Source organism: Rutilus rutilus (genome assembly GCF_951802725.1).
Source record: "Rutilus rutilus genome assembly, chromosome: 5".
Lineage (NCBI taxonomy): Eukaryota > Metazoa > Chordata > Actinopteri > Cypriniformes > Leuciscidae > Rutilus > Rutilus rutilus.
Window position 1 is genome coordinate 45750353 of NC_140213.1, and position 26530 is coordinate 45776882.

The 26530-nt window shown below is 37.2% G+C and overlaps 3 protein-coding genes across 4 annotated transcripts in view; 1 reads left to right on the forward strand and 2 right to left on the reverse strand.

Annotated features, from left to right (window-relative positions):
• Positions 1-13054, reverse strand: part of nedd4a (NEDD4 E3 ubiquitin protein ligase a) — a 41666-nt gene extending 28612 nt beyond the window's left edge. Inside the window, exons 1-5 of one of the 2 annotated variants that reach the window (XM_084408818.1) lie at positions 12778-13054; positions 11056-11129; positions 9115-9193; positions 8972-9010; positions 2641-2694 (exon numbers count right to left, since the gene is read on the reverse strand). In XM_084408818.1, coding sequence (XP_084264944.1) covers positions 2641-2694; positions 8972-9010; positions 9115-9193; positions 11056-11129; positions 12778-12828 — 297 coding nt within the window. In that variant the 5' untranslated portion in view covers positions 12829-13054. Of the gene's footprint in view, positions 1384-2640; positions 2695-8971; positions 9011-9114; positions 9194-11055; positions 11130-12777 lie in introns of those variants that run through there. The other variant, XM_084408817.1, reaches the window with a different exon arrangement.
• Positions 13055-15229: 2175 nt separating this feature from the next.
• LOC311290883 (potassium/sodium hyperpolarization-activated cyclic nucleotide-gated channel 1-like) lies at positions 15230-18523 on the reverse strand. Its single transcript, XM_084409625.1, has 8 exons — positions 18447-18523; positions 17900-18061; positions 17731-17815; positions 17240-17361; positions 16998-17129; positions 16660-16882; positions 15688-15820; positions 15230-15322 (listed from the first exon to the last, which is right to left on the reverse strand). Exons 1-8 carry the CDS (start codon positions 18501-18503, stop codon positions 15253-15255), a joined length of 984 nt encoding a protein of 327 aa, XP_084265751.1. The 5' UTR covers positions 18504-18523; the 3' UTR covers positions 15230-15252.
• A 2332-nt stretch (positions 18524-20855) lies between these two features.
• Positions 20856-25381, forward strand: sdr42e1 (short chain dehydrogenase/reductase family 42E, member 1). Its single transcript, XM_084409942.1, has 3 exons — positions 20856-20950; positions 21932-22024; positions 23846-25381. Exons 2-3 carry the CDS (start codon positions 21960-21962, stop codon positions 24942-24944), a joined length of 1164 nt encoding a protein of 387 aa, XP_084266068.1. The 5' UTR covers positions 20856-20950; positions 21932-21959; the 3' UTR covers positions 24945-25381.
• The last annotated feature ends 1149 nt before the right edge of the window (positions 25382-26530 follow it).

Genomic DNA, 26530 nt, shown 5'->3' on the forward strand with positions numbered 1-26530 from the left:
TTCCCCAGCATCCGCATCTCCACTCTGCTTGCAGGGCTGTAAGGAGATCTGAAGCGTGCTTTTTCTGCTCCCGTTCACCTTGGGGATAAACAGGGTGGCGTGCCGTTGTAAATTACCGTATTCTGGCGACAAGGGCGGCAGAGCTAGAGCCAGCTGTCCTGGAGTCAGCTTCATGTGGAGGGAACTCTGCGTCAGGCCTTCGCTGCTGGAGATCCGCACGCTTTCCTCAGCCTGACTGCTGCACGTTTCAGAAAGCGGATCGGTGTTGCTTCTACGTGAAGCAAAATGCAGTCGGAGGTGTCGTGCCATGCCGTCAAACTCCCAAGTCCAGTGGAATGAAGGAACCCGAAACTAGCAAATAAAAAACGAGCAGCAAAAAGCAACTGCTCCTGGTCCCGTGCTGCGATTGCAACCATTAGCGGCTCCACAAAGCCAAAATAGCAGCAGTGGCAGGCGGCATTCCTCTCGAAGCTCCTCAGACGCTGGCATGACAGATCAAACGCATAATAAAGGACTGTTTGCATCTACAGATCTAGTTCTGTGAAGGATAACGGGCAGAGCTTTACTGAGGCAACTGCTCCAGAAACCTCTCTATGCCAGACCTCTAGAAAGCCTCAGCTGTGCCTTGTGTAGTTTCGCAAGCACTGATTCAGTCACGGGTGCCCTCCCTCCCACAACTGGTCAACCCCAGTGCAAAAAAAAAACAACACTCTGCGTGCATGCCAGGATGGAGGTGGAACAGCTCGTCCCTGTTCTAGCCAACCTCGTCTCTGCCACCTCCTTTTTACAGAAGTCGCAGCCCAGTGTCTAGAGTTTCTTGTAAAGCTGCACCCCAGCTAATATTTTTACCCCACCAGGATAGAGTTACAGGAAATAAAGAGGAACGAGTTTTGGCGTAACTTTTTTTTTTAAGCTTTCTGAGCCGTCGGGTGATATATGCCAGGTGTGACGAGTTGCTGAAGCATTTCGCTCATTTCTGCACTTCTAACCACGCATGATAGCTTAATCCACAAGTTCAAAACTAGCAGAAGGAAAAGTGCCTCCAAAACTCAAGTACTGAGCTTGTTGTGCCAGCTCACATATAGACATGTGCCACTGTAACATCATGTGTCATCTGACACCCGCTGTTGCAGCCATTTAAGAGCATGCTTCTGTCAGGGAAAAGCCATCTCATCAATCAGGGGCAATTGCACCGGGGGTAATCGGAGTTTCAGGACTAGCATGGGAAATCATCCTGCTTACAACGTGAATGAAATTGTATTAATTAAATTGAATTTTGTGCACATGGAAGCTTTAGGATTTGGAATTTATGAAACAAAGAATAGAGGCAATTGCGTGCATTTCAAATTGTGAGATTGATCATGAATTAAACATCTACTGTCAAAAGTCTCAAATGATTTGTCATCCTTTCTGTAAGCTAACACATTCCTCAGGAGATGGAAATAGCGTGCATGCTTGGTTCATGCCAACGAACACATTCTAGCAATGGCATACCAGTTTCTCTTTACACCCAGTAACTGGGTTTACCTGTCACGTACAGGAAGACGACTGCAGTTTACAGTCTTATCAGGAGTCACTGTTCTTACTTGAACACTGGGTCCTTTATGCACGAGTTTGTTTAACCCTCCTCGTTATTCAGTAAGGACGCCGTCAGCATGTGACGGAGAAACCCCCCTAGCACCGCTCATGCCTCGTTGACTTTTATGCGTTTTAAAGCAGTTACTTTTCACATTTACAACACCCAAAGGTACATTTCAGTTCCCATACCTGAGCTTTATGGTGGCTACTACTTGCAAAAAAGGCATCCTTGTTCATTCATTACACACTGACACTGCTGATTTTACAGACCTGAACCCAACACTAACATGCCCAATACACTGAGACTGCTGAAGTGTGAATGGTCTCATTACCAAACTAACACGTCTGCCATTGTACAGCCAAACACATAGTCCTGCCTCAAATTAATTGCCATTGGTTAAGCCAATATTTCTATATCACACAAGTTCAACAATGCCAATTGGCGCGGAAATTATACACAGCACCTTTTAACAATTTTACTCGCTAATTCAATTGCAAAACATAGACATAGAATGTATTAATGGAAACTTCACAAGGGCAATTTAAACGTCGAGTTCACTCATCTACTACACTAATGTTTAAAAGTTTGGCCTCGGTATGATTTTTATAAAAATTAATTAATACTTTAATTCCGCAAGGATGCATTAAATTGAACAAAAGTGACTGTAAAGGCATTTATAATGTTACAAAATTTTTCTATTTCAAATAATCAAAGAAAATGTATCATGGTTTCCACAAGAATTTAAGCAGCACAACTGGTTACAACCTGGATAATAATCAGAAATGTTTCTTGAGCATCAAATCATCATATTAGAATGATTTCTGAAGGATCATGTGACACTGAAGACTGGAGTAATGATGCTGGAATTCAGCTTTGATCACAGGAATAAATTACAGTTTAAAATATATTCACATAGAAAACCGCAATTTTAAATTGTAATATTTCACAATATTACTGTTTTTATTGTACCTTTTACTGTACACCAACCCCCAAACTTTTAAACAATATATACATTTAAACACATTTTTGATCACAGTAAATCAATGCACTCATGTACATACCAAACGATTTTCATCAAACACCTCCAGCAGCAGACGATGTTTCCTGGGATGCACCTGTGGGAGATAAAAGAAGACACACATAAAAAAATCAATATACAGACTACTGTTAAAGGGATACTTCACCGATTAGCATTAAGCTTTGTATCAGTAGAAACCCGGTGGTATTTTCGCATGACCGTGCTTCCCTCCCTCATGTCCCCCTGAGACCAGAGATTTCTGTATTGTGTGTCTGGAAAAAAAACTCAGATGACGTAAAAATCGTCATTTAGCTCATCTGAGGCTTTTTTGTCCAGAGGCGAGAGACTACAGCCAGTAGGAGGAGCTCGTCCCGCATGTCTTCAACCCGCCCATAGGGGGATCTCACGATAAAACGCCGTCTTTTCAGTTTCGAGTCGACTAGTAGCCTAGTTGTATCATTTCTCCCGATACGGCCCTCTGTAACCGGTAGGCGTGGCTTGGGAGTGGCCTCGTAGGGCAGCGAAGCAAGTGCATTCTGGGAGTTGTAGTCTTTCATCCACATGAGCCAAAAATACATTTTCTGGCTTTTTAAGGCACCAACTTCTAAAATAATTTCATATTTCTACTACATAAATGACCCAATTTAAATACACATTCATCTTTCCAGCGGTGAAATATCCCTTTAATTTATGGACTAATATACAGAATTTATTTTTGCATGTCTCATTACATGCAAACTGAGTTCATCTTCCATTCATATCCCTTGACTTTAGGCCTGTTAATGGCCAGTGACTCATAACAGTGTGTCTGACTGTAAGCTCGGTTGGTATCATTTAGCATTTCACAAATTCCCCTGCTGGTATTTGGGTCCGGTGGTCAGTATAGGTCAGTGAATAGGTCAGAATCTTTTATGCCACTGTCTACTCTAGATCATTATAGTTATGACTCATACACTAAATATCAGGTACAGCAGGTCATTTTTGCATGCAAAGAAACAGACTATAGGATATTTCACACAAACACACAGAAAGGTCCAAAAGTCCGAAACCACACTGCAAATCAAGGATTAGTGCATTTTTGTGCTCCTTTTAAGACCTAATATTTTTAGAACAAAGATCAGGTATAGGGGTTTTAGAATTCTCAGCATTTTAAAACAAAGTATAGTTATGTAAAATGAATAATACTTCAGAATCTGCACTATTCCTACAGTAGGTCGCTGATAATAAAAAAGTATTGCAATGCTCGTGTGACTCATTTGCTTTCATTTGAAGCTCAAGATTCTCTTGGGAACATCTCAAATCATGCTAAAAGAACTACTTTTCTAAGCATATATGAGTGCTCAATATGCCTCATATAAAGTATTGATGTGTCTTCATAACGTCTTGAAATGGGTTCTAGTTTCCGAAGAGCCTTATATTGATGTTGCCACTGTATTGCACCAGCATCTGTGTTTCTGAGTAAACGAGCGATGTCTATGGGGGAGAGATATGCACAACGCGTGAGTAAATGCGTCACAGCTCGTCACTTAACAGCAGGGAAAGTGGACAGAATGTAAGCGGCACCCCTCATCTCAAACGCACCCCGTAACTCAACCCTGACCTCTGACCCCAAAACATGTGATTGCACCTCTCTCTTTACATGCCCAAACAGGCTGTTTTTTTTATTGAAGGGTGATTCTTCAAGTAGGAGCATTTGGAGGAAAAAAAATCTGTTTGCACATTCATCACATATTCTGGAGTAAGAATCTTCTCATGGCCTGATAGTAATTTTTCACATATTAGAGAAAAGGAAGATATGTGCCTATCGAACACATTAAAGAGGAGGTATAATGCCCTTTTCACAAGATGTAAAATGAGTCTCTGATGTCCCCAGAGTGTGTATGTGAAGTTTCAGCTCAAAACACCCCACAGATATTTTTATATAGCATATTAAAATTGTCACTTTTTAAGGGTGAGCAAAAACACACCGTTTTGAGTCTGTTCCTTTAAATGCAAATGAGCCGCTGCTCCCGGCACAGGGGGCGGAGCTACAACAGCTTGCACTCACACGGACATGCACTGAAAATTTAAAAAACGTTTAGCCTTTTATCTTCAAACCGGATTCAGACAATGATGGAGAGACTCAATAAGAAGTGACAACATGTAGAAGCAACAGGACATTTCTGAATGGTTAGTTGATGAATTTATGTAGCTGATGTGTAGTTATCTTCTAGTCATTGATTAGCATATTCTGTCATGATAATCGAGTTCCGGAGGCGGGGTTTATGTAAATTTTAGGGCTGGTGATGTCACTAATCCAGGAGGAATGTGGTGTAGTCTCTACCAGCCGTTTGTTGTAGTCCTTAAAAAGCGATTTCTGTAAAAGCAAATATCTCCCTTTGCTTTGAGCTTTGAGCATTGTAACTTTGCAGATGTTGTTTATGCTCAAACAGCAACATTACACACTAACTAAAGTTAAAAAAAGTCAAATCATAATCAACCACCCCTTTAAGTTTTATTTGGCTCAAAATAAAGCCTTTGCGCTGGCCTGTTTTGAGTTTTATCTATGCCCCAGACTAGTCATCCCCTATAAAGAAATGTGAAGGTCAGAGATGTGAGAGCTAGACTGTATTTCCCAGTTAGTATAAACACTGTCAAGAGTCGAGACAAACACACTCAGCAGGAACGTCACAGAATATAAGCTGTTATATATACACGTGTTTCCAGCACAGTGGTGTAAAAAAAAAAAAAAAAACGGGAAAAAAACAGATTTTTACATTTCCTGAAGACAATGAGAGCGTTTACATGCACGTTCTTAAACTGGTTATGCTTAATAAGCCGATAACGGGTGTGGTCATGTAAACGAGTTCATCAGTTCCTTTATCGGTGTAAGATCATAAACGGCTTGAGAATAAACCGATCGACAGAGCTAGATTTTAGCCCATATAAACACCTCAGCCTGTGTTCTGTCGGCTTATTGAAGTGTGTGTGTGTGTGATATGTGACAGAAGAGCATCCTTATACGGTAGACATAAGCGCATCGAACCACAGCGAGTGTTTCACAGTAAGCGAGGAGAAATATACCGCAAACCCTGTCTTTTTCTTGACACAAGAAATATTAAAAAAAGTGTTCTGATCTCACGCAGCCAAAGGACAAGCGCTTCAGCCGCAGAAACTTCAGATCCGAGAGGAGAATGAGTCTGTGCAAGACATTTTGAAATACTCTGGGGGTTTTAATGCTCTATTTAACATCACAACTCACATAAGACATAGAATACTCTGAGTGAAATACATGGACGCTTACATTTCGACGTCACCAACGGGCAATAACCTGTTTTTTTAATAGTCTTATAAACCTGGTTTATTTGCATTGCCGGGTTATTGATTTGCATGTAAACCGGTAAATCGAGTTATTTCAATAAACTGAGTTTTGGTAGTTAGTATTGATGTGCATGTAATCGGCTGGTGAAAAACTCCATTGTGAAAAGCTTTGGTTGGCTGCTATGGATTGCTAGGGTATTTTTAAACTTTGCATGAATTGCATATATTTGACTGAAGCATTGTCACTTGTTTTGTCTGACTGTTTTTTTTTTGTTTTTTTTTTGTTGGCCGTTCATAGAAACATTACTCCATTATGGTCCATTAAAGGGATACTTCACCTCTGGAAAGATGAATGTGTATTTAAATTGGGTCATTTATGGAGTAGAAATGTGAAATTATGTTTGAATTTGGAGCTTTCTAGACTGAGAAAAGCCAGAAAATGTATTTTTGGCTCATGTGGATGAAAGACAACAACTCCCAGAATGCACTTGCTTCGCTGCTCTAGGAGGCCACTCCCAAGCCACGCCTACCAGTAAGAGAGCGCAGTTAAACAACAAGACTAGGTGACTAGTGAGTCTCTGTGACGAGTCTGCCCGGGATTTCGAGATCACCCAAAATGTCCGGGATTCGGCTTTTGCGTTCTACACTCGCCATTCATCATGTTTACTGTGCCGAGCAGGACGAGGCTGAGGGCCGTGGGAGAATGATGAGAGGCCGGTGGCGTGATTACTGATGAGCGACGGACGAGCGGGAATTTTCTTAGCAATGTTAAAAAGCACATCAACCGATCACTTGTTTAGCGTTCATGTAAACTTTACATTCAGATTCACCAATCGGAGTGAATTCAGTGAGATTGAAACAAAAGGTGTGCCTGTAAACAATGAATGGCGACTGCAGAAAGCAAAAGCCGAATCACGGACATTTTGGACGATCTCGACGGCCGGACATGTCCGGGAAAAAGAGGATGGTAACCCCTACTACTCAGCTTTCTCCACAGAACAAGAGCCTGCTAGCTTAGCTTCCAGAGAAAGACGGCTGACACTGTGGGCCCTATTTTAACGATCTGAAACGCAAGTGTCAAAGCGCAAAGCGCAAGTAACTTTGTGGGCGGGTCTTGGGCGCTGTTGCTATTTTCCCGGCGGGATAAATGACTCTTGCGCCTGGCGCAAATCTAAAAGGGGTTGGTCTGAAGTAGCTTCATTATTCATAGGTGTGGTTTGGGCGTAACGTAAATGAAACCAACCAGAGCGACATCTCACATTCCCTTTAAGAGCAGGCGCGCTTGTTCTAAAGCGGATTCCTATTATAACGGCGGATTTGCCAGGCGCACGACAGGAGCGGTTCACGTTCTCGTCAGGGACATTGGGGATGGAGAAACACACCCAAATTAACTTCGGTTAAACAGGCGTATGATAATTTGGGTAAATGTGTAAGCTAGATGTATGCTTTTATAATAAAATGTCTATCTATCTATCTATCGTAATAATGTATGATTTGCAAAAATAACTGCTGCGTCTGTGTGTAGATGAGAGAATCAAAGTGTATGTGCGTTGTGCACACGCTACATTGATTAAGGCCAAGCATGCGCCCTTAAAATAGCATATGAATAACGCGCCACTGACTTTAAACAGTTTTTTTTCGGTTAGTGGCGCAATTGTTTTCTAAACCTGTGAAATAGCATGAGGGAACGTTTGCGCCGGAACACGCCTCCTCTTTGCGCTGAACCGCCCCGGGGAGCGCAAGTGTATTTCTTAGTTAACCGACGTGCGTCTGTGGAGGGAAAAGTCCGCTTTGCGCGGGTGCAAAATAGGAATGATACATGCGTCGGTGTACAAAGTCAATTGCGCTGGGTCCAAGATAGGGCCCTATGTGTACATTCTGTGAGTGAGATCCCACCCTCTATGGGCGGGTGAAGACATGCGGGACAGCCCCTACTACTGGCTGTAGTCTCTCGCCTCTGGCCAAAAAATCCTCCGATGACGCAAAATTACGATTTTGCGTCATCTGAGGATTTTTTTCAAACAAAAAAATACATCAATCTCTCATCTCAGGGGGATATGAGGGAGGAAAGCATGGTAATTCGGAAACACTACGGGTTTTCTACTGATACAAAGCTTAATGCTAAATCCTGAAGTATCCCTTTAATATAAAATGCAAAAATGGTTTTATAAAAAACTTGAGCTTTTAAACAGGCTCCTAATGCTGAAATATGAGCTGCCCATATTCTATAACGTGTTTATTATTACCAAACACAACGACTGCAACAGTTCAATATTATTTCACAAGAACACATTACTGGAATCACACACAATATTCATTCATGATAGTGATGAGTAAAGCCGCGGTCACACTAGACTTTGAGCATGAGACATTTCTTTGGACGCTGCAATGGAAGTGATTTGATGACACATTCTGCGGCTTCATTTTAATAAACATAAATTCAACATATAATAAATAATAATAAATCAATCTAATGCAATGCAATTAAACGAGAAGTGTAGTGTGAACAACTCTAATTGTCCTGTCTAGATAAAATGTTTTTTTTTGTAATTAAAATCAACAAAAATTTAAGGTAGTATGACTTTATAAATGTAGTTTTAAATTATATATATATATATATATATATATATATATATATATATATATATATATATATATATACATACACACATTTATTATTATTTTTTTTTTTATTTTATATATTTTTTTATATATTAAAGTATTGATAATGAGATTTTTTTAAAAGGCCAGGAATTCCCAAACTTTTTTGCAAGCATAATAATAAATAATAAATAATATAAATATATATAATATAATATAATATAAATATTTAAAGTTAATATTCCAATAATTTAACAACAGATTGCATGTTCTTTGTCAGTTCTTTGATGACAGTTAATGGTCACATGACATACAGGTTAACAATATTTTAGTTTATATTTTCTTTTTTTAGTAATTGTTGTATATATCATTTTTTTTTTTTTTTTTTTTTTTTTTTATGATTTAATTCATTATTAGCATTTCATCAACTCATTGCCATCTGACGTGATCTCTGTAAATACCCGTTCACTTACTCTAAAGAAGAATTCTTCATTCCACTTCGGATCCAATGTCTAAAAAAAAAAAAGACAAGAACAGAAAGATGGAGAAATCTTGTTCAACATCTCTTGACAAAAAAGACGACTTCTGTAGTTAGAGAGTCTGTACACAGTCATACCTTTTTAATGGTTTTGGTCTGTAGACTGGTGATTTCTCCGTTGACCGGGTCATAGAGCGAGATTCTTGTGTACGGATCGCTGCGGATGAAAGGAAAACAGACTAATATTACATAAGCACACAACATGGAAAAAAAAAAGATTTCCCATCTTTGAGTCATACAGGAAGTGCCACTAAATATTTTAGTAATGCGGTCACGGTCCATTGTTATTTGCAGGATCAGTGGTCATGTGATACTGGATCTATCTTTACTAACCATTACAAGTCAGGTTTCATCCATACAGTCTAGAACGATTCTCTCAAACCAGTCTAGTTCACATTAATAAGTTTGGGATTGTGTCATTCATCGTCTTAACCCACATGCAACATCAGGAGGAAACGAGACACAATCTCTCAACTGTTCATTTGAGTCGATGAAGGTTTTCATTGAATATCTGGCCTTTTCCAAGCGAGTGCTACAGTGAAGGAGAGATGATATCGCTCAGCACAGATATCGATTGCATACCTAGAGCTGTGTTATTTAGGTCAAAGTGAGCACGGCCGATCTGTTTGAGTCCTCAAGGACGGCCAGGACGGCTGCTAACACCGCCATCTACTGTACTGCGGGTCCGGGACCGGTTCCATCAGCATGCATCTTCATTGCAAGCTATGCATAATATGAATTCTTTAGCATGTGGTGGCTCGTAAATAACTTTTCTTGGCAAAATACTGAGCTTGCATTGTATTACAAAGCAAACCTAGATCAAATAAATTGGCAAATGGATAAACATTACACTAAATAATCATTAGGAGTCAGAATGAAACCGCAGCTGTAACCCAAATCACTTAAAAAAAAAAAAAAAAAAAAAAAGTAGGACGGGACGTGATTTTACACTTTTGGGAATAGATTGATGATGAAAGTAGGCTTTTTGAATAGCAGAATGTGCCAAAACGAGCATAATAAGGCCAGAAATGTGCATTAAGAAAGTAAATCTTTTTTGTCAAGAGATGTTGAACAAGATTTCTCCATCTTTCTGTTCTTGTCTTGTTCCTTTAAATCCTCGCTTATCTTATGCTACTCTGAACAATGCCTGAACTTCATATTTCATAATTTGAGCACTTCTTGCGTTGCTTTTTGCCTCTTCACGATGACTCGCTTAATTTAGTCCTAATTTGTAAGTCGCTTTGGACAAAAGCGTCTGCTAAATGACTAAATGTAAATGTAAATGGGGTCGATTTGGATTTCATGCTGACGACATCATGATCATTGTTGTTTTCAAAAAAAGATTCAACTGAGTCTTTAAATGAATCAGATTTACTGAATCCAATTCTATTATTAGGCTGTAAAAAACTATATCTACAACATCTTTTTTAGGAACTGATAAAAGCCTGCATGAGTGTCAGATTGTCCGTTGTTCGGAAATCATGGGACACGGATAAACTATTTTGTGTTTTCATAACAAACTGAAGGCGTGCGAACAGAACATGATGCCGGCGGAGCGGGTGTATAATGCAAACAACTTATCCGAGCAAAGTGTCCTTAAAATGTGCCGTACACTACCTGAGACTATGCCGACGCACCCAAACCGTGACCCTGAGTGAGTGTTGAGTGAAATCATGGGGAGAAAAACCTTGTTCAACAAGTGAACTGAGCATTTAAAGAAAACACAAACTCTCATTCAAGCAGAGAAATAGACCATAATTAGTCCTCAACAGATATGGGCTTTTCATCAGGTGATATTTAAAGAGACAGGTTTATACATGATTCAGTGGCAAATGAGACATACACAAAATTGTTAAAAAAATGAGCACATTTTACACAATATTTATTTTTTGAAAAGGAAGTTTGTATAATATTACCTAATGCCAAAAGTCTAAATGGTCAAGTATGTGCTGTTTAATCAGCCTGACCGTTATATGTCTTTCATTAACATTAATATGTTCTAGTGTTATTTGTACTGACCTGGCACCCAGAATGTCCTTCTTGGCCAAACCAATTCCAGCAATGATTTTCACCCTTAAGATTCGGGATTCATCCTGAGGGAAAGCAACAAAAAAAAATATATATATATATATATATATATATATATATTCAAGGTACACAAACGACAATGAACATCAAGAATTAAACTGCCTAGAGGTTTAAGAATATGTATTTCCTACAGAAACAGGAAGTTTGAGCCACTTTGACCCTTAAGTGGGAGGGACATTCTTCTGTCAGAGAACATTTGATTGGCCAGAATGCATTAATGCAAGATGAAATCATTATTTTTGGCATATTTTCCTAAAAGGAAAAGATAGTCAATTTACATAAATACATACAGTACAGGTCAAAAGTTTGGAAACATTACTTTTTTTTTTTTTTTTTGAAAGAAGTCTCTAATGCTTATCAAGGCTGCATTTATTTGATCAAAAATACAGGAAAAAAACGGTAATATTGTGAATTATTAGAACTTAAAATAATGGTTTTCTATTTGAATATACTTTAAAATATAAGTTATTTCTGTGATGCAAAGCTGAATTTTCAGCATCATTACTACAGTCTATCACATTAACCTTTAAATCATTTAAATGTATTATATAATAATAAGATTTATTATGAGTGCTGGAAACAGTTCTGCTGCCTAATATATTTGATGAATAAAAGGTTAAAAAGAACTGCATTTATTCAAAAAAAATAAATAATATTTTCTAATAATGTAAATCTTCTTTACTATCACTTTTTATCAATTTAACACATCCTTGCTGAATAAAAGTATTGATTTATTTTAAAAAATTCGCTTTTTATTCATCAAAGTATCCTAAAAAAGTATCACAGGTTATGAAAAAATATTAAGCAGCAGAACTGTTTCCAACATTGATAATGAATCATCATATTAGAATGATTTCTAAAAGATCATAAGATAGACTGGAGTAATGATCCTGAAAATTCAGCTTTGCATCACAGAAATAAATTATATTTTAAAGTATAATAAATTGAAAAACAATTATTTTAAATTGTAATAATATATCACAATATCACTTTTTTTTTCTGTATTTTTGATCAAATAAATGCAGGCTTGATGAGCAGAAGAAACTTCTTTCAAAAACATTAAAAATAGTAATTTTTCCAAACTTTTGACATATAATATGCATATCCTCAAATGTAACAAACAAAAGCTATCAAAATGAAGTTATGATGACGATGATGTGCAATGATTATTTCCGAAAAAGTGTTTTAAAAAAACGACAGCAACCACCCAATAAAAGAGCAATGAACAATAAATATAATAAAATTAAGTGCCACATGTGATCAAAAATATGCTATATAATAAACATGTGACGTCATGCGGTAGGTATGGCGTCATGCAAGCCCTCACAAGTGTACAGTAGATATTGCGCAAGAGTGACACTTGAGAGTCACAAGACTACAATAGAGATGAAATAAAGTGATCTTTATCAGCAAATCAAACACACCCTTTCTTAATCCAAAGCAAACGTGGTTATAAGTCAGTTTTGTGTCGTTAAGTAAACAAACATACTATCATAACACAAAGTGGAGAAGAACTTCATCTCAGAGACGCACCGGATCCCACAGAGACCACATGACATAAGAGCTGTAGGCAGGGGTGATGTTTATGCAATATAACAGATTTTTTATGACTGAGATAACACGTCACATGATATAACAGCTGAATTATAGTACCTCGTCGCTCTGAAGTCCTCGAACCTCGGGGAGTAGCGCGGCCATGTTCATGTTCCGTGCCAGGATGCCAACCTGCGTCGATATGAACGCCGAAAAGACACAAATAAAACCCGAACTGTCAAAGAGTGCGCTAACGCTTCCACGGAAATCGGTTCCCCGGGATATGACACGAGCGGAGCGGCGTTATCTTGACAAATGCGCCGTGGAAACTACGCCGATGTACATCCTCACAGCACGCGCCTGGACACGCCCCCACGGCGCAGCTCACGCCCACTACGCTCTCAGCCACGCCCCCTTCCTCATGAGATAACTGCGTTCACTTGAACGCTGTCATGACAACAGTGCTGAGTGTTTGTCCTTGGCAGTGTAACGTTTTGTTGACGTAAATCTTATCTCTCTTTCTATTTTAAATCTACATTTTAAATCAGGCATGTGGATTGTTAATTATGATCATTACTGGCACATGCAATGCTGTATGTAAAACAATCAAATATGTCAACAATAATATCCAGTATACCAAGTACTGAACGTCGAGGCATAGATAGATAGATAGATAGATAGATAGATAGATAGATAGATAGATAGATAGATAGATAGATAGATAGATAGATAGATAGATAGATATTAAAGGGAGTCTGAATTGAATGATTAGAATAGAATAGAATAGAATAGAATAGAATAGAATAGAATAGAATAGAATTAAGTATACTTTATTGATGGAAAATTTAGTGTGTATTACAAAGTCAACACCATCGTAAACCACATATACGCAGTGCATATATTTTTTAAGTATTTTAAAATAGGTATGGGATGAATATAGTATCAAAATGATTAACACGTGCAAGCACTATAATCCACGAACTTGATAAATATTTCTGATATGTTCATCTATCTACAACCAAATGCCTTTCAACTTGCGTGTGCAAAATTCAAAATTGAATGAATGTGTAGCAATTTGTAGACTTTCTTTTCGCGGTTTTTAAGCATTTCACAACCCACACAAACAAGTACAAATTAATAGGCCTGGTGCTAATTATTAATGTGTGCACATTCTGCACAACTACCCATTTATTTGACAAATTCACAAATGTGCGTCACTACATTTAAACAAATACAATACGTGTTGTATTGTACAAACCTCACCTCACAAAATATAAATATATACATTTAAAAAATTATATTTTACACAATTATTGTCATTATTATCTCCCCCCGTAATTTGAAACCCATTTGACTTAAAAAAACAAACAAAAAAACTACAACAAGAGAAATAAGAAAAACATGATATGAACTTGAAACGATGAGGGTGAATTAATTGTGACAGAATTGTCATTTATTGGTGAACTGTTCCTTTAATAACTTGTGCTGGTTGTCCTCCTCTAGTGGACGGATGATGAATCGCACGTCCTTCAAATTTGTAGAACACTTTTAAATGTGTTACTGTGTTATCTCGAGTCTTGTAGATGTGTCAGACAAACGGAATAAGTATTTAGATGTTATCATATTCATATTTAGATTAGTGGTTGATTTATGTTGTATGTTCGTTTAGACATTCACGTTGTTGGTTGTTTTATTATTATTATTATTAAAGCACTGGTTCATGTAGCTTTACTGCCACTTCATTTAATCATGGGATTTGATTTGGAATGTTGTTTAGATCAAATATCAAATATCCACATTTATACTGTAAATTATGGTTAAAGTTCATACTTTATTTCTCAAAAAGGGGTTGCAAAGTGCTAGTAGATCCTGCTAATCTCATCTCTTCAGTCCCTCGACTTCACAAAAGTAAAACAAAAGAATTCTAAGTGAATTTGTTTTAAATCTTCTGTGAACATTTTGGTTTAGTTTACAGAATCATTTCCAAAGTGCTTTATTTTACTGTAGAGCCTGTAACACTGTCTTTTGTGCCAAATACTGAAATAAATATATTTTATTTATTATTATGATGTTGTCATACGCACTATGAAATAATAATGATGATGTTTATCACCTTCTGAACTGATACGTGTAAATAAAGAATATTAATCTCGTTACTGATGATGGTAATGATGATGGACCAATAACAGCCACAGAATGTGATAGATAAGGCACATAAATTAAACTATTTTACAGATTGTTTGGGTCGATTTCCATCCTTTGCAATCGATATTTAAACGATTATAAATTGTAGAGTATAAAAATCTCCTGAGAATAGAATTAGGTTCACGGCACCAGAGAGAAATCTTGACGGCACTCGCAAGAACATGGATAAGTCGCTACATAATCAAATTCACAAATATTACACCATTTAAACATTATTAAAAATACATAGGCTACTGAGTTACTAAAACAATCTTTGTCAAAGATGTTACGATCCTGTTTTTAAAATGCTCGTTGGAAAAGGGGTAAGCAGCATAAAAGGACACGCGAGACAAAGTGCAGATTAAACATTTATTATCAGGTTAATGAAGCCGGGATTCACCGATGCGTTCCTCAGTCTGTATCACACTCTTCTAAACAGGAGCCATTAGAGCAGCGGGGCACGGGTGCGCAGAGGCGGAGCCTAACACACAGAAGAGAAAGAAACCAATCAGAGCACAGAAACAGATACACACAAAATACAAATACAACACTCATAAGGCTTAGGCCGTAACAAAGAATACACTTGTTTGTTCACAGTTTGAACGTTCTTGTTTCCATGTGTTTAATTTCCAGATTTGAGGTGAATTATCCACTGTTGCTTTTACAGCTTCAAAGCTGGAGCACTAAATTATATTCAAAGTCACATTACACACTTTTAGCATTAAATAAAGCACATTTACCTGAGATTATCATCGCCACACTTTGTGTTTGTTGTTCTAACTAAGAGAACTGAACATGTCTCCAGACTTACTTTCTATATCATTTTTATGCTGTCGAGCTGCTCACCTCAGTTCGTTCACCACATGTGGGAACTCTTCCTCAATCTCCTGAAACCCTTGTACTGACAGGGTGAAAAGGCTGCAGGTGGTCAGCGCAGAAACTGTGGCCGACTGTCTTCCACCAAACAGGAGGCCGATCTCTGCAGAAACACAAAACCTCTTAAACTGGCGAGGATGAGGCTGGTTGTTTAAAACACACTGGAGTTTCACAGCAAAGATGATCTGACTGACCATCTGATCAATTCGGCACACAAAACTGGGAAAACATGTTCTTGATCTGGCAAGCTCTGTAATCTAATTTTGAGCATTTTTGAGTGTGAAACTCATGTGATTGACGCTGTTCTCACGCTCTCACACACACGTCTGTTTTCTCAGTGAAAAACATTGCGGTGTAAAGAGGACACTGACAGTGTGACGACAGACAAGAGGATCCTTTTCATATGAAACAAACTGCATTTAAAGCAAAAGTTTAAACACCCGCTCTAAGTGTGCATGTTTTGATGTCCAAATGTTCTTAAATATTTCTTAAAAATAGCATATTTTAACATAACATATAAAATATATATATATATATTAACATACAGTATATATAGTATATTATATATATCTATTATGTGTGTGTGTGTGTATGTATAAAAATCAGGCAGCTGAAACTAATTAAATAGTCTGATACCCTGATTTTTTATTTCATTGCAAAATGTTATACAATTCTGGTATAGTATCAGCATAATGTATATAGCAGATCTAGACTGATTACTTGTATTGTTGCAAAATGTAAACTATATTATCGGCCAGCTCTAATCTGATAAATGTGACTATCAGAGGCACGCAGAAATTCAGATATTATAAACATTAGCATGATTTTCTGTAAAGCTGCTTTGAAACAATGTGTATTTGAAAAGCGCTAAATTTGACTAGCACTGCAATGTGGACCAGACCGTTACTCTACACGACTACTTCTCAACTCCTCATACATCACCTCCAAAGTGATCTCCATCACACAGCTCCTCCATGGACACCCGCACCCGTCCATAGTCAATGAAGTACATTTTGTCGTGTTGAGAATTCTGGCAAATGATGATGTCACCAGTATTGAAGAACTCATTGTCCAACTTCATCAAGATGGCGTCGGTGAATTCTTTGTTAAGTGACAAAAACAAGCTTTTGTTCATCAGGTTGGAGCATCTCTCTGCCATGATGTCCTTTGAAACAGAAAACACAGCACTATTAAAAATGGTTGAGCCAAATGATTGTTTGACCAGCAGAAACCCGTATTGTGTGTTATCTGAAGTTTATATTTATGAATCAGTTAGAAACCTTTCTGAGCTGTTTTGAGACGACGTTGAGGATGTTCTCCTTCTCCCGGTGCCACTTGTACTGGGCAGTGGTGCGCTGGCGCAACTCTCTGGGCAGCTTTTGGAACAATGTGGAGGATTGTAGCTGGTTTATCTGAAATATTGATATATCATGGCATAATATCATCAGAACCGCCTTGTATTTATTTGTTTAAACAGCTTTAAATTGAACTCTTAAAATTCCTTAAAAACTCTCAAATTTACCTTGTATGCATTGCCAGTCGCAGACATGCTCCCAAATGATGTGATCACGCAAGAAAGCAATGCAAAACACATTATATTTCCAGTCACCATACTTACGATCGCTACCCACCGTTCATCCACACCTACAAACAAACAAAAGGGAATCACTTTAGTTCAATGTAAACCTTTACAGTTCTTCAGTGGTGTTTGCTCATGCAAAACCTTACGCCACAATGCTAGGCTAAGCCATTGCCTTCTTTGTTTTCATCTGGCAGATGGAAATCATATGTCTGATCACTTAAAAGTAACAGCACATCATGGATCAACTAACTTTGTATCACAGGTTTAAAAAAAAAATCCCAAATCCTGATCGTAAAAGTGATGCTGTCCTTAGCAAACGCCACCGATTAAAGTGATTTCAGGAGACATTTTTCTGCACCAAAGACTGATTATCAGATTGATTATCATTTCTCAAAAATGAATTAATGTGGAAAGAATGTTGTGCGGTGTACGTGTTGGTGTGTCAGCTGATCTCCAGAACATCTGAGAGAAAGCTCTGAAGGAAGCATAGGAGTATTTTTCCCCGATCGAGGCGTTCTGCAAAATGTAACAGAAAAACAGGAAGACATGTTGAACACATCATGTCAAACACATGCATAAGCAATACAAAATTAGACATACCTCAATTTTCTCTTTCACAACCCAGCAGTCTTGGGGAAACTCTTCCATCACAGAGATGAAGTACTGAACGCAAGTGTTCCAGTGCCAAATGAGGACCATCATCAGGAAAACTAAGACAGCCCTGAATGACTTCCTGACTCCTTCAAGCTGTACATCAGACATCTAAAATGATAGATAATAAAACATAAAGTATCCATAGAACAGTAAGGGTGTACAAAATACAACCAAAAATGTTGCTTGCTGGTTTATCGTGTTATGACAGAGGAGGAAAAATGTGAGAAAATACTGCAAAAATGATATAAAAAATCCTTTCATCTTATTTATTTTTTTATCGTATTATTAAATACTATTTTAGGCTGTTTGGGGTTCTTGAGTTGCTGTATTATTATTATTTTTGAGAACACAAAAGATGATATTTTGTAGAATGTTGGTAACCAGACAGTTGACGGCACCCATTAACTTCCATAGTGGTTCTCCTCTACTGTACAGCGTGAACATATTGCCATTGAAAATGTCTTGCATAAACATGACGGTGAGTTTTACTTACACTTTCCAATTCAAACCAGAATCTCAGAAGCTTTGGCACACGGAGTAAACGGATCATGCTGAGAATCCTCACAAACATGAGTATCCGCACCAACTTCGAAACCACCAGTGAAGTGGTGTCAGCGTGGTCAAAGTGCTCCTGTGGTGAATTGGTTGTACTGTAAGAAGCATCTCTACAATTTGATCAGTGTGAGTGATATTAACTGATGAATACAATTACCACAATGACAATGATAACGTCGACCGGAAATGCAGCCACCACATCAGGAACAAACCAAGACCTGAAATAATCCTTTCGAATCAATTTTGGGTCAAGGATGACCTAGACAGAAACAGGAATGCATTTTTTAAACGTATTTTAGAAAGGTAAAGCCATAATCAATAATTAATATTAAACTATAGACATACAAGACAATGAAGGCATGTTCATACCTGACCGCCTTCGCTGAAAATGCCCATTCGAAAGTTAAAGCCAACATCAACACAAAACATGAGGTCTGAGAATAAATTGTAAGCCACCCAGTATTTGTGGGCACTTCTATGCATATCATCAGAAAATGCCAAGTCCAGAGGAATCGTTATGAGGTTCACAAATGTTAAGACCACCATATACACAAGATAGACGTTCCTAAAAGACAGAAAAAGGCAAATTTTAACATTTCTTTTTAGATCACTGTCTCTGTGATGGCATTAATGGCACATTGACAGAAATAAGAAGACATTACATCCTCATGACAACATTATGTATTTATTAAAATAAATAGTGATAATGCCATAGAAGACTTTATACCCCGAATTACCATGCAAAAAACATGGCACATATCACATCGTATCATTCGTAGCACACGTTACGTATTAATTTCAATTGCAAGTGTAACATTTTTAATTGTATCGTTACATTTTATATTACTTATATTTAATCGCGTGTATTAAAAATGTGAATGTGAAATATGTATTTAAATTGTGTTTGATTTTATTAAGATGTTACAAAAAAAAAAAAAAAATGTGTTCAGTGTAATTAGTTATCGTCTGTCATTCATGTTCACTCTTAATAACCGTCCAAGAGATAAAATAACACGTCCTAATGTTTTTTTTTTTACGTTACAACGATCACACTTCTAATTATCATATGCTGATGCTGAATAATTAGAAACTGAATTACGTTAGCTTGGTTAATGAAATATGGTGAGCGTTAGTTTCAGGCTAGTGAGTCTGTGTTAACGTCAACGTAACGTAGCCTACCTGAAGTGACTCCGTGGGTTCAAGACCCAGCGCTGGGTTTCGCCTTCAGCTTCGTGTTTATCTTCATCATCATTCTCGTTCTGTTCAACACATGGTTCAACAACACACACTGATCTCCGGCTTCCTTTTACGAAATCTTTAAGTTTCGTCCAGCTGTTTTTTCCCTGACCACTTGAGCTGTTTTCACTCTTCATCGCGACTGAGACTGAGAAACTGCCAGGTAAGAACAGACCGCAGACACGATTACACGTATTTGTTATTTGTTTATGTTTGTTTTTGTTTGTTGTATTTGTTATTTGTTTCTGTTTGAATTTTAGAATGACGCGATCGCGAACCGGCGCGTGACAGTCGAGCAGTGATCGGCAAATTACACTGTTTTAAAACTTCGTTCATTCACTGGATTGTTTTTATTGGACTGTTTGATTTGTTGCAAAATATTAAGAAGTTATCCTGAAATCGTAAGACATTTTCGTGGACAAATTTATGTACACTCCAATGACATTTAACAAACGCGCGCGCGCACACACATAGGCTACACATTATGGGTGTTGTTCATAATCAGTTTGCCTCTACAAAGTATGCTTTATTTATAAGTAAGGCCTATATTGTGTACTAAATTTGGTGAAAAGAAAGTCTTTCGAAAAGAAAGTGTCAAAATCCAAATGAATTAAATGAGATTGACTCAGAAAAGACGTCAATGAATGCACGCGTACGTGTCACCTGATCCACAAACACACATCTGTGTTGCATGCGCAAATTATCATAATATAGATAATAATAGAGACATTTCTGTGAATACACATGTTTTCTTTTTGTATACAAAAGAAAACATGTGTATTCACAGAAATGTCTATATTTGTACAAATTGCTACACAGTACACATTCATTTAATTTAGAATTTTGCACACGCAAGTTGAAAGGCATTTGGTTGTAGATAGTAAAACATATCTGCAACATTTATCAAGTTCATGGATTATAGTGCTTGCACGTGTAAATCATTTTGATACTATATTCATCCCATAGAATAGTAGCAATGTACACTCTGTGCTCTAATGTGCATTTGTTATCTCTTCCTAATGGACGTCGGACAGAGTTCATTTTCAGCCAATCACAGCGAGGCACAGCTCACTCTTATCCAATGAAAATGATTGACCATGTAGTCCCGCCCATTCACGCGTTTCCTAGGAAGTGCATGTTTTACACATAGACAGTAAAAGGTTTTACACACACTTTGCGATCGATTCAAACCGCGATTGTACTGTGGTATGTATTTATATTTATATTTATATCAATGTTGCATAAGGTTAACAGTTTTACAGACTGCGTATGATGTTTTCTGTGCAGATTCTGTTAGATCTCGTAAAAGTCATGTTTATTTTTTTATATATAAAAGCACATCGATGTTACTTAACACTGCTCGAGAGACACTTCAAAGTCATTTAAGTAACGTTACGTGATTAATATAATTATGTTATGATTAATATATTCTACCTGCTTCCAACTCATCCATTTCCAGAGTCTGCATGAATATTAGACATCATTTGAATAATAGCATAGCATAGTCTGACTGAATCATGATCATTCATTTCACTCAAATGCAGTTCATACTGTAACAGTATGATTATCAAAACGTGTGTGTTCAGTGTCACATGATCCTTCAGAAATCATTCTAATGCTGATTTGATGTGGATATTTTTTTTGGAACATGTGGTACTTTTTTCAGGATTCATTGATGAATAAAAAGTTAAAAAGAACAGAATTGAATCAAAACAGAAATCTTTTTTAACCATATAAATCTTTACTATCATTTTTTATCAATTTAACACATCATTGCTGAATAAAAGTATTAATTTCTAATTTTCTTTTTTTCAAAAAAGAAAACAAAAAAATACTGACCCCAAACTTTTGAACGGTAGTGTTACAAAATATCTATATTATAAATAAATGCATGTTGTTTTTATTTTAACTTTTTATTCATCAAAGAATCCTGGGAAAAAAAAGTATCACATGTTCTAAAAAATATATATTAAGCAGCTGTTTCCAACATTGATAATAATTAAGAAAATTAGAATGATTTCTGAAGGATCATGTGACACTGAAGACTGGAGTAATGATGCTGAAAATTCAGCTTTGATCACAGGAATAAACTACATTTAAAGTATGTTCAAATAAAAAAAAGTAATATTTCACAATATTACAGTTTTTTTCTATATTTTGATTTGATTTTTTTTTACTTTTTTGCAGATTTTATTCACCCTGCGTCTTTAACACAATGGAAGTCAACAGAACAGCCAGAACCTTCCTCATAACCGGCGGAGGAGGTTATTTTGGATTCCGGTAAGATTTTATGACATCTTACAATCTTTTCTGCTTCTTTTCCACGTAACCCTAATAGGAGTACCTCCATGAACCACTAGAGAGCGCCATCATACTACAGTACAGTACAGTAGATATAACCCTGTTCCTGTGCAAACCCCACAAAAATACACACTTTCATGCCCTTATCTTACACAATCATTTCAGGACTTTCATTCCTCTACGAATGAGCTGATGATTTCATCTGATTCTCACTGGGCCACCAGGAACCGGGTTAAAGACCCCTGTTAATCTCTTATCATTTTTTAACATGTATTATGAATATGTTTTAAATGCAATAGATAAATGCATGTGTCCAAAAGTCTATGATCACTAAGTGGCTTTAAATAGGGCTGCATCCGAAATCTCAGACTTCCCTACTATATACCAGGCGAAAAACCATATGTGACAAAAGAAGTGTCTGAATTCACAATGCTCATAAAAGAGTCGGCAATCAGTCCTACTACTTTCAGTGAGACTCTGAAGTGTGCGTACGATGGACACTTTACTATCCCATGAGGCCTCAGGAGAGGATTAATGAATGCGGATTAATGAACGAGATCACATGATAATGACAACACCGGATTAAATTCATACTACACACACTCATACTTTATAAAACATACTTTTTTAGTTGTCACGAAGTAATTGCGTATTGAAAATAAGTTCCTACTCAAGAGAGTATGCAATGTATTTTTTTTTTTTTTTTAATACAATATATATATCACTTTTATCAAGCTCGTATATTTAGATTCAGTAATTTCACTTAAATGGCAATGAAAATGACCTATTAATTGTCATTTAAGTGAAATTACTGAACTTAAATATACAAGCTTTATAAAAATGATCATTCTAGAAGAAAATTTCAGATGGCACTTAGAGGCTTTTGCATCTGAACTCTTTATATATATATATATATATATATATATATATTTTATGTTTACGTACTTTTTTGCTTAACATTTTTACAGGATAATAAAATGCAGTGTACAAAGAGGCTAAAGGCGCATTTTACTTTATTCACTTTTTAAACCACTAGATGGCACAAAGATTATGAAGAATATGTAAAAGGATGGTATTTTGGGGTAAAAGGCGCCCACTGCTATCTGATCTGTCTGTCTGTTTATCATAAATGTGATAATCAACATATTTATAATGAAACCATCATGTTTACAAATGTGATATGAATCATATCATATGATAAAGTGTCAAATTAAATATTTATTTGTTACTACTGTAAAGCTATATTAAATTATTATGGGATCTCGTTCAATGCTTTCAGAATCTCAACTTTTTGTTAAATAATTTGATCTCTGTATTTTTAAAATGAACATATTTTAATGACTTATTTAATGAATTATTTTGTCTTTAAATAGTACACACTTTGCTAAAGTGATTGTTTTGAACAAGCATTAACTTAGATAAAAATGTAAACATATATTTTAATTTTAATATCTAAATAATATAAAAATATATATATATTTTAGCTGAAGTATTTGAATCAATACTTTGTGTCTTTTGCCCCGTGTGTCTGTGGGGTAAAAGGCCCACCTTTCCAACTCATACATTTGTACGATTTTTAAAGAAACAAACCTCTTTTATGATTTATTTTCACACAATATCTGTTGCTGCATCAAAGTTTCAATAAAACATATCAGTATATATATTTTTTCTGCAATCATACACTATGGGAGTAGTGAAAGGCACATTTTTCTTCAGGTGTGCCTTTAGCCCCGTTGTACCCTACACATTTCCCCCCACTTTACTACAATGAAAGCTTGATTGTTCTGATTTCTCTTTCAGTCTCGCCTGTGCTCTCCTCAAAACCTCCTCAGACATCGTGCTGTTTGATGTGAATCCCCCAAGCCAAGAGCTTCCCGAGGGAGTCGTGTTCACGCGGGCAGATATCCGGGATTACGCGCAGGTGGAAGAAGCCGTTCGCGGCGTTCACTGCGTGTTCCACATCGCCTCCTATGGGATGTCAGGACGGGAGCAGCTCAATGCGAAGCTCATCGACGAGGTGAACGTGAAGGGGACGGAGAACATCCTCAGGGCTTGCGTGGCACACGGAGTCCCCCGACTGGTCTACACCAGCACATATAACGTGGTGTTCGGTGGTCAGGAGATTAAGAACGGGGATGAAAGTCTGCCTTACCTGCCCTTGCACCTGCACCCGGATCACTACTCCAGGACTAAGTCTATCGCTGAGATGCAGGTGTTAAAAGCTAACGGTTCACAGCTGAATAACGGCACAGGTGTCTTACGGACTTGTGCCCTGCGGCCAGCTGGGATATACGGCCCCGGGGAGCAAAGGCACCTGCCCAGGATCGTTACTTACATTGAGAAGGGGATCTTTAGGTTTGTGTACGGAGATCCTGACAGTCTCGTGGAGTTTGTTCACGTGGATAATCTAGTATCCGCTCACTTGTTAGCAGCCGAGGCGTTGACTGAAAAGCACCAGCACTGTGCCGCCGGTCAGCCCTATTTCATCTCTGATGGAAGGCCTGTCAACAACTTTGAGTTCTTCCGGCCTCTGGTTGAGGGTCTGGGATACTCGTTTCCCACGCTTCGACTGCCCATATCCCTCATATACCTCTTCGCGTTTCTGACCGAGATGCTTCACCATGTCGTGGGTCGGATCTATAACTTCCAGCCCCTGCTGACCCGTACTGAGGTCTACAAGACGGGCGTCACGCATTACTTCAGTATGCGGAAGGCACGAGAAGAGCTGGGATACGAGCCTAAACAGTATGACCTGGAAGATGTTGTGCAATGGTTTCGAGGCAGAGGTCACGGGAAAAAGAGCAGCCAGTCATCAATTAGGAAACTAATTTTAGATGTTGTTTTGGTGGTTGCATTTGCGGCCGTGGTTCTGTCCTGCCTTCCGGTTGTGGGACACTGAATGTGCATTGGCTTTCATTTCCGTGCTGTGCCTTATGTGAGGTTCATGTTCACGTATTTTCATATCAGTGCACATGAGGGATGTTGTAGAATGCTGTAAAGAGACTGTAGTGTACACAAAAAAACTAAACCCTGATAAAAAAATTTTTATTTCCACTCTTCTCCACTTCCAGGGTTTAAATGAGTTTTAGGGGGGATTTTAAATGATCTCCCTCATTAACATGAAAGTACTTGTTTGTAGTGTACAACAATATTAAATTACTTAAAAATACAATTGTGCTTTTTGGTCAGAATAAATGATATATGTGTTGTATGTACTGTAAGGACCAAACATTTGAGATCACAAAAATGCATCTTCTATTTTGTTTTTGTTTTCAGTACAAATTTTGATCAATATAACAGTTTGATGTGTGTGTGTGTGTGTGTGTGTGTGTGTGTGTGTATACATATATATATATATATATATATATATATATATATATATATATATATATATATATATATATATATTAGTGCTGTCAAATCGATTAATTGCAACTAACATAAAAGATTGTGTTTATATAATAAATGTGTGTATACTGTATTTAACCGTATAAGCATACTTTTGTGTAAGTCAATTAATTGATTTGACAGCAATAATATATATATATTTATACATGTTATTTTTGCACTGTATCTTTGCACTAAATTGCATTTATGCATTAGACAATTTTATCTAAAGAAACAAACATTTTATTAATTAATGCAAACATAATGCATAGGCTATATGCTTAAATATTTGCTTTTTTCTGTATAAAAAGGTATTGCATAAAAGGTATGAATGTCATTGAATGGAAAACATATCAATCAAGTCGTCCTCGAGTTCTCAGTCAGCGGTGATCCAGGTGCAGCTCATCTCATGAATTATCAACATGTTCCTCTAACCACAAACAAATATGACACAAAGTCATACAATGTCTTCATTATATCTTTTAGCTTTAGTTGTTCAACCCAAACCATTTTTGTCAAACGTTTCACTTGAAAAGTGTGCTTGTTTTTGAAAAGTGTCTCAAGTGTCAGAATGTGAGCCACTGTATTCTATGGGGATGGAAAACATAGGTTCGTGACAATAGCTTTTGTCACTGATGTACAATGAAATGTTTGGGATCTGCCCTTCCCCCAGATTCAGTTCAAACATTCATGATAGCACTATTGTTTTTGATGCATGAACTACCTGGGAAATACAAGACAGGTAGAGTTTTACAAATCATTCATAGAGACTTCACTTGCACCGGAGAATTTCTTTAATAGCCTACTTGTTATATTCTCTCAAGAATATAAACAATTCAATAGCATAAAAGATTTGCCTCTGGTTTAAAGTTTAGAGATGTTCAGTTTAGATTTTAATTATTTTCTGAGGGCTGGTCTATGTGGTTAAATCTTTAATCTGGCCCGCTGGATGAAAGTGGACACACATAGGCTCTCCAAAGGACTTTTTTTCAGGATTCTGCTCCCCCTTGCTGAGTTGCTCTCTATCATTGTTTCGCTCCGGCATTAACCACATTCCAGAGCGCCGCAGCGCCACTCGTCTCCCTCCGCGCATTCCTC

Excerpts from the sequence above, each read along its gene's own strand:
- LOC311290883 (XM_084409625.1), bottom strand. The coding sequence starts at position 18,503 with ATGATCCGTTTACTCCGTGTGCCAAAGCTTCTGAGATTCTGGTTTGAA. Across the intron at positions 17,130-17,239 it reads CGACTGGCAATGCATACAAG|ATAAACCAGCTACAATCCTC; the intron begins GTAAATTTGAGA and ends TCAATATTTCAG. Across the intron at positions 16,883-16,997 it reads TCTCAAAACAGCTCAGAAAG|GACATCATGGCAGAGAGATG; the intron begins GTTTCTAACTGA and ends TCTGTTTCAAAG.
- sdr42e1 (XM_084409942.1), top strand. The coding sequence starts at position 21,960 with ATGGAAGTCAACAGAACAGCCAGAACCTTCCTCATAACCGGCGGAGGA. Across the intron at positions 22,025-23,845 it reads GGAGGTTATTTTGGATTCCG|TCTCGCCTGTGCTCTCCTCA; the intron begins GTAAGATTTTAT and ends TTTCTCTTTCAG.